General features: G+C 46.9%; 2 protein-coding genes across 2 annotated transcripts; both read right to left on the bottom strand.

Annotated features, from left to right (window-relative positions):
- Positions 1–1,108: 1,108 nt before the first annotated feature.
- LOC125512776 (L-type lectin-domain containing receptor kinase SIT2-like) lies at positions 1,109–3,142 on the bottom strand. The gene has a single exon (XM_048677859.1). It carries the CDS (start codon positions 3,140–3,142, stop codon positions 1,109–1,111), a length of 2,034 nt encoding a protein of 677 aa, XP_048533816.1.
- A 1,704-nt stretch (positions 3,143–4,846) lies between these two features.
- Positions 4,847–7,001, bottom strand: LOC125512775 (L-type lectin-domain containing receptor kinase SIT2-like). The gene has a single exon (XM_048677858.1). The coding sequence runs from the start codon at positions 6,935–6,937 to the stop codon at positions 4,916–4,918; it is 2,022 nt and encodes a 673-aa protein (XP_048533815.1). The 5' UTR covers positions 6,938–7,001; the 3' UTR covers positions 4,847–4,915.
- Positions 7,002–8,577: the final 1,576 nt, after the last annotated feature.

Raw genomic sequence — 8,577 nt, 5'->3', positions numbered from 1 at the left:
GACAGGATGTGCTATAAGTGCGAATTGATAGTTTTACTGTTTTGAGCACTGAAGCTGGTTGAATCGAAAAAATTAATCTTCAATGTGGTATGAGACGTGGCAGGGGAAGCCATCAGATTAGCTTGTGATGCTACAAATGACTCCCTGATTAGTGCTGGATACAGTTGTGATATAAAGGTTTGATGATGCTGTTGCACTTCAGTTCAATTACAGTTTATTTCATTTTCACAAGAAAGATTACAATATGTTCCAATGCCTGTTAAGTAAATGCATCTCCTTTATGGAATGCCAATGTACATTTCATCTTCCATTCTCTTATCACTGGTTAAATGTTGTTCCTCTTCTAATCCACCACCAATAATAGCCACTGTTGAGCTTTTGTTTGCTACTATGGATTAACTTTGCTGCGCGCGAGCATAGCATGCACTCCTAGGCCAAGTAGGAAAAGAAAGGAGGTCGATAGAAGAGGGAGGTGGTGCAAGTGTTGTTCCCGGGACAAGGAGAGGTATCTTGTCGACGGCGTGGAGCTGCTCCCGATCCCTTAACCATTCCTAAGCTAGGACGGAGCTGATGTCCACAGAAGGAAGAAGATACAAGTGTCATTGGATTTGGATCTAGTGGTCTAGAAGCACGGATGCGCTGCGGACAAACTCCTATAAAAAGCACAAGCAATTGGAAAGGCCGTTCGTCTCACTGAAGCACACTTCCAACCCCGGCCATGGCCACCAGTAGTGGAAAAGCCCTTCCCAAATTTTGACAAATCAATTTCAATCTGTCTACATATCACCAGGTAATAGAGGATATCACAAACAAATGCAAGAAGATATGCATGAGAAACAAATGAATAAATATTCAGATTCACAAAGAAAAATAATCACAAAACGTTTTATGAAGAAACCACAGAACTATATTACAGACTTTATAGCTCTGCAGCTAAGATGAGCCTCCTATTATAAACTCTTTATTCAAATGGCACTTATCATTCTACCAGACCTATCAATCTTGTTCATGAAGCAACAAATCTAGCTATCGAAGGTAAGAACGTACGTGCATGCCTCATTACATGTGCAATATAAGTAAGCACTCTGAGCACCATCAAACATAGTGCTCATCTTCCTCCTGAAATGCTTGACATTGTGCCAACACTCTTTGATGAAGGATATGACCTGATGTATGAATCGAATCCTTCATTTTGCATCAAGGCCAGTGCTTGGAAGCTCTGGTGTGCTGGTAGCTCTGGTGGTTCAATATGCCCATCTAGGTATTGGATCACTTGCCGCATGCTAGGCCTTGCACATGCAAATGGGTGTGAGCACAGTAGTCCTAGCTTCAGTGCCAGATGTGCCTCGCTGACATTGTACTGCCCTTTAAGTCTTATATCTATTGCATCATCTAGTGACCCTTGTTGCACATGCTCAAGCGCCCAATCAACCAACATGACCAGCTCATCTTGTGTGCTCTGCATGATAGGTCTTTGTCCACAAGTGACCTCCAGAATAAATACACCAAAGGCAAATACGTCGGTAAGAGGAGTACCCTTGCCCGTGCGTGCTAGCTCCGGAGCAATGTATCCAATGGTGCCAGCAACACGAGTAGTTCCTTGCTCAACGCCATGATCATACAACCTTGCTAGACCGAAATCACCCAACCGTGCATTCAACTCATCATCGAGGAGCACATTGCTTGCCTTGATGTCTCGGTGGACAACTACCTTCTCCCACTCCTCGTGGAGATAAATCAGTGCAGATGCGATGCCCCTAATGATCCAAATCCTTTGGTCCCAACTTAATGTGGAGTTGTCCACTTCACCATACAAGTACTTATCGAGGCTTCCTTTGGGCATGTACTCATACACTAACAGGAGCTCACCTTGACGTCTGCAATAGCCAAGCAAGTGCACAAGATTTGGATTCTGAAGGCGGCCAATGCTGACAATTTCTGCAATGAATTCCTTCATGCCTTGCCTGGAGTCGTGCAACACCCTCTTCACAGCTATCCTTAGTTTGGAGCTTGGCAGCTCTCCTCTGTATACTCTTCCAAATCCTCCGGCCCCTAGGAGGTTTTTGTTGTCAAATCCTTCTGTTGCACGGAACAAATCCTTGTACGAGAAGCGGTGTGGGCCGAATTCGACCTCCCAGTCGTCACGTACTTCTGCATACCTGAAATGCCTCCGCACAAGCAGGGAAATAACGGCAGCCACAGACAGGATGAGTGCTGCTGTTGCAAGTGGTAGAATGATCTGCAATACTGGTAGACGACGTCGATCCTTGGTATGAGGATCAAGAGGTAGTTTTGGCAGCATGGTGAGATTGATAGCTGGAGCAGGACTGTTCATGCCAAAACTCCAACCGAGCACATAGTGCTTCGTTATCTTGCCTTCTGCAGATGAGAAGCCGATGTATGCCACATCTGTGAGCACGCTTGAGAGGTTGTAGTTGGCTGATACTATTGGTCTTGTAGGCTTGGCCATGCCGAGAGGAGCCATGGTGGCATCAATCTGCATCTTCTCTCCATGGTAGTCCACCCACACCTGCATCACCTCTTGGCTATCGAGACTCAAACTCTGGAAGGTGCCATTCTTGTCATGGTAGAAACCGGCATCATGGGATTGTATGGAGCGGAGACTGTTGACGTCAATACCAACATGGTTGTCATTCATGTCTTGGAGCTCCCAGTTCTGGAAGGTGTCTAGCTCGATTGCGAAGATGTGGTTTGTCTGATTGCCATCATTCTGATTGCTGAGAAGTCCCAAGTACTGCATCCGCATCGCCGTGGACAAATTCTTGCTCGGCGCAATGAACATGGCGATTCCATTGCTGCTCAAGTCCTTGTAGATGGAGACCATGGCGAAGATGAACGAAACGGAGAAGGATTGTACAGCCTCGTTGGATGAATTGCGGAAGCGCAGCGGGTCAGGATAGAATGCGCGGCCCATGCTCCGGGACGTGCCGTTGGTAAGCATAAGTAACCCGTTGGGCGTGACCGAGGCCGCGCCGTCGAGGGTGAGGCTAGTGTTGGAAAAGCCGGAGTAGCTGAACTGGTGCTCATCGCCGGCAATGAAGGGTGGTGCCACGCTAAGGCCAAGAGAGAGTAGTAGCTTGAGTAGCAACAAGGAGATACGCTTCATGCCGGACATGGTCATGAGCATGGGCATGAAAAATGGCTGGCATAAGCAGGTGCATGTATGGATGTTATTATAGCTGGGAAATGCCGGACCTCTTACTCTACTCGGCCGTGTATCAGTCAAATCAGAGGACTCTCAACATTGCATTGCATGCAGTCTTTTCACCAACGGTAGGACTTCCTTTTTGTTAACTTAGCTCTAGAACACTGCTTTGATCCAACTTTATGTGTCTAAGCTACTGCGTCCTAGTTTTGCTTGCGTCAAAGACCAAAGACATTGATTTAGATTAGCTTGAACATCGATGTGCGAGCGACCTTTTTGTAGTCTTTTGTCATGTAAATCTGGTCAACCGGACCGGAAGTATACCGTTGAATTTAAAGATGGACAAGAACTGAAAAGGAAGCGTAGATATAATTCCATGTGTGGATGCAGTGCATGATCTAAGACGGTGTGTATTAATACTCTCTGGCTGTGACTTTTGGCGACTAACTTGGGATGATGGGAAACTACCAGCTCACACTTCAGAGTGCCAGGTCCAGACTATCTCCACCAACCTTCCTAATCCTCTGTTGTTCATCTTGAAATTTGTTATGCCGTCACAGCAACGGCGGAGGATCTCAATCAACCTTTTCTAAGTACTCCCTCCATCCGGAAATACTTGTCCTGGGAATGGATGTATCTAGATGTATTTTAGTTCTAGATACATCCATTTGTATCCAGTTCTAGATATATCTTGGAAATTTGTTGTTGAAAAATCCCACAGAACAGTATTGCGTCAAACAGATTTTCCACAACATCCAAATTACTACACATAATACTCGAAAAAGGTTGATTGAGATCCTCTGCCGTTGCTGTAACGGCATAATAAATTTCAGCATCAGAATATTAGAAAGGTTGATGGAACTCTGAAGTGTGAGCTGCCAATTTCATGTCATCCCAAGGCAATCGTCAGAAGTCACATTTAGAGCGCACTGTTCATCCACGCGTGGAATTATGCATCAAGTTGATATTCTAGTTCTTGTCCATCTTTAAAATTCAACAGTATACTTTCAGTTGTTTTTCAGTTCTTATCCATCGTTAAGATTCATCTTTAAAACTATTAACACATTTGACGTACTAATAGATGACGCCCTCGCATTTGTGAGGGCACCTTGCTAATTACTAGTGTTGAGTGTCTATCTTCCTTTGTACAACAACAAATGACTAAATTTAGATAACACTGACATATTTACTCAATGTACATGTACAATTTTTTTTCATTTTTGATAAATACTTTCTTTGTAATTGGGATCACATACAACCATGATTACCCATGTATTTTCCGAAAGGATGGATTCCTCTCAAATTCCTCAAAAAGTGCTAGTTTTTCTCAATAACCCATCCAATAGATTGAAATTTATTTCTAGCTATACGAGTTATGAGCATAATGAAGAGATGTGAACATCTAATTGATCATCATACTCATATGTCAAGCTAGAATATCATCCGTGCTCTTTTTTTTATTTTTTTTCATTCCTAAAAAATATGACCTAGAAAAAGGTGACAAGATTCAAATGAATAGTGTTCTGTACATCTGTTTAATGACATGTACATGATATAAATTTGTCTTTTTTTTGTAAAGGTTACAAGATGTATATTTTGTTATGAGTTCTAGCAGAAGCGAATTATATAATATAACTTACATCCATGAATTATTTCACAATTTCTGAGAACTTGAAAGTCCAAAAATAGAGAAAAGGAAACATGGGGTGCACAGGCAACTAGTTGCCAGAATTACTAACACCATGGAGATCATCGTCCTCCCGAGAGGTCGGACACTGTGCCGAAGCTTGACATCAGCTGGGGATAAGACATTACAGAAGTGTTGAACCCGCTGTCCTGCATCAACCCCTGCATGTCCACGCTCAGCTGCGTCGGCTTCAGCTCAGGCAGCGGGGTCTCACCGTCGAGGTATTGCATGACTTCTCGCATGCTAGGCCTCGAACCAGGAAACGGGTGCAGGCACAAAAGTCCTATCTTCAGCACGAGGGATGCTTCGTCAACGCTGTAGTCGCCTTGGAGCCTTGTGTCCACTGTTCTGCTAAGCAGTCGATTGTTCCAGTGCTCTAGGACCCAGTCCACCAGGAAAACCTGATTTCCCTCTGCATCTTGCTTCATAGGCTTTTGCCCACATGTAACTTCGAGAAGAAACATGCCGAAGGCGTACACATCGGTAAGAGGAGATGCCTTGCCTGTGCGTACTAGCTCGGGGGCAAGGTATCCCATTGTGCCGACCATGTGTGTGCTTTGTGGATCGGTGCCATGATCATATAGCCGTGCAAGACCAAAGTCACCGAGTCGCCCATTCATTTCATGGTCGAGGAGGACATTGCTTGCCTTGATGTCTCGGTGGACCACAACTTTCTCCCACTTCTCGTGGAGGTAGAGCAAGCCGGTAGCGATACCTTTGATGACTTGAAACCTCTGAGCCCAATTTAAGGTGGGCTTGTCATCCCCTTGACAGTGTATATATTTGTCAAGGCTGCCATTTGACATGTAATCGTACACCAGCATCAGCTCACCTTTCCGCCTGCAATAGCCAAGTAGCTGGACTAGGTTGCGATGCCGCAACCGGCCAATGCTAACAACCTCGGTGATGAACTCCTTCATCCCTTGTCTTGACTCATGGGACATCCTCTTCACGGCAATCTCCTTCTTGGACAGTTTAAGCACCCCTCTGTATACCTCCCCAAACCCTCCAGCTCCAACTAGGTTCTTGCTCTTAAATCCCTGAGTAGCCTTGAACAAATCCTTGTACGAGAACCGGTGTGGACCAAACTTGCTCTCCCAATCCTCGCGCACCTCCCTATACCTCCTTTTTCTTCGCACCATCAGAGTGACAATGGTGCCCATAGAGATTATCAGTGCCGCGGTGGCTATTGGGAGGATGATCGCCAAGAGCATGGACTGGCCCTTTTGTCGTAGACGAGGAACCTTTGGAAGCTTGGAGATGTCAATGGACGGAGCTGCTTGCCCGTTCATGCCAAAGCTCCATCCAAGAACATAATGACGGGTGTCCATAATTTCAGCCGTGGATGAGAAACCAATATAAGCCGTCTCCGTGAGCACGGTTGAGAGGTCATAGGTCGCGGACAACAGTGGCTTGGAGGGTTTTCCCACATGAAGTGGAGCCAAGGTCACATTGATCCTTGTTTCCTCCTCCTCATAGTCCACCCACAACTGCAGTTCTATCTGGGTGTTCAGCGTCAAGTTCTTGAAGGCGCCACTAGAGTCTTCATAGAAGCCAGCCGCGTGAGATGGCAAGGAGAAAACGCTGTTGATGTCGATGCCGATGTGGTTGTCGTTGATGTCTTGCATGTCAGGGTTCTGGAAGGTGTCAATCTCGATAACAAAGAGGTTGGCACTGTTTTGCTGCTTCAGGATACCAAAGTACTGCGTTGGCAGTGCGTCCGAGAGGTTCCTGCTTGGGGCGATGAAGAAGGCCAAGCCATTGGCACTCACGCCAGGGAATGCGCCGACGATGCAGAAAACGATGGCGGCCGAGAATGATTGCACTTTACCACCGGTGGATGAATTGCGGAAGCGCAGTGGAGTGGGGTAAAGCGCATGGCTCTTGACATTGTTTGTGCCGTTGGACATGTCGAGGAGGCCGCCTTGTGTGACCACGGCACCGCCGTCGAGGGCTAGGCTGGATTGTGTGAAGCCGGAGAAGATGAATTGATCATCGCCCGCGGCAAAGGCTGCGATGGTGAGACCAAATAAGAGGAGGAGGAGGAGGGACGGAAGGAACGACGCACGCTTCCTACTTGTCATCGCCGGAAGCTGTTTGTGGCTCCGAAGTTGCAACTACTCAATGAGGTATGCTCGATCGAATGAGATTTTCGTTGCCCATTGCAACTCTGCAAGTTCGTTTAAGATTATACACAGCAGCATGCTTTATAATTACACCAAGCTCCCTTCAAAGTCCATGCTGCTAATTTTCAACATCCTGCGCCCATTCTATGCACTATTTTTCAACATGCATAAGGTAGTCATTATCTATGGATGCTTTTGTGGAGGAACATCATGGAATTTTATTTTAAAAAACACCAGAGCAGAGATTTGGTCCAGATTTACCAGTGTAAGGCAAGAGCGTGTGTGGTAGTTTGCTTGCGTCACAGACAAAAATATTGATTTGGATTAACTTGGATATTAGCGTGTGGAAAGACAACCGCAACACAAGGCCCTGTGCCGCTCTCATGAGAGCGACTCGGCGGGAAGCGGCGATGCCGACGGGATGCCCATCGACAGCGGCTGCGACTCTCCTAGTTCTGCAAGATGGAGAGCGATCGTTGGGCAAGCGGGTGACAATTTCTCTTCGTTTTTCTGGACATATCGGGATATCTTTTGATGAGTGATCCAACATCACATATTCCTGCCTCCCGGGTTGTTCCCATGTTGCTGGGCGCTGAGTATAAGGCTTGTTGTATTTGCTTACTAGCTGCCTTTAAAAATTAGTGTGCTAATGCAGTAACAGCGGGGCATCTCTGACAAACTTTTATAGTCATTTGTCATGTAAACTGGGACAACTGAACCGAGAGTATACCGTTGAATTTTGAGTGAATTCCAGTTTTTACCTCTAAGTTTGACATTTTTGACACTAATTACTCCATTCAAGAGAATTTCATCCGGCATACCCAATTTAACAAAAGTGTTGCCAGGGTTTACCCTCTTCTATTTTTTGTGAGCATTCTGATTCATGGGTCCCGATTGCAAAGTCCATGTGTCATGCCACGTCGTCGGTTTTTCTGGGTTTTTTCCTCATGTGAAACCAGTCCGCGCCGCTGAGCCCGACCGGATCGCTGAACCGCACGCACCGTCAGTCGTGGCGATCGACGCTCGACCCGGGCCGCACCGCGTTCGCGTCTAGCCTAGCACATGCACCGGTCGCCCGGCTTCTTACCGCACGCACCACTCTCGCTCGCGCCTAGGGTTAGGGATTCGCTTACGGCGGCGACGGCGACGGCGACGGCGGGTGCTGAAGGGAAACGACGGCAGCTGCAGGTGCTGAATGACATCGACGGCAACTGCGGGTGCTGAATGGCGGCAACGGAGACGGCGGGTGCCTAAGGGCCGCAACGGTGGCGGAGGGTGTTGAAGGGCGGCGACGACAATGGCGTGCGGCTGCCGTGCCTCGAGCGTGTAGTCCCATGCTGGCGCGTTATCCCGCCCCGCCCGTCACTGTCAGCAAGTTCAGGTATTTCTTTCTTCCTCTGAATTGTTTCTCCATGGAACTAGTACATACATCGTTGGCCTACTGTATGTGTGAATAGTTCTCGCTTGATACAGGGTGCAGTTAACTCCTCTAGTGATTCTGTGATGGTTGGTTTGATGATGCTCCGGTGATCCATGGGCAAAGTCCAGGGTTTACCCTCTCCTCTAGTGATCCATGCGTGGTGCAACAGACTCCAGCG

This window comes from Triticum urartu, chromosome 6, assembly GCF_003073215.2.
Source record: "Triticum urartu cultivar G1812 chromosome 6, Tu2.1, whole genome shotgun sequence".
NCBI lineage: Eukaryota > Viridiplantae > Streptophyta > Magnoliopsida > Poales > Poaceae > Triticum > Triticum urartu.
Note: the sequence above shows the minus strand (reverse complement) of the source record. Positions and strands in the feature narration are given on the sequence as shown.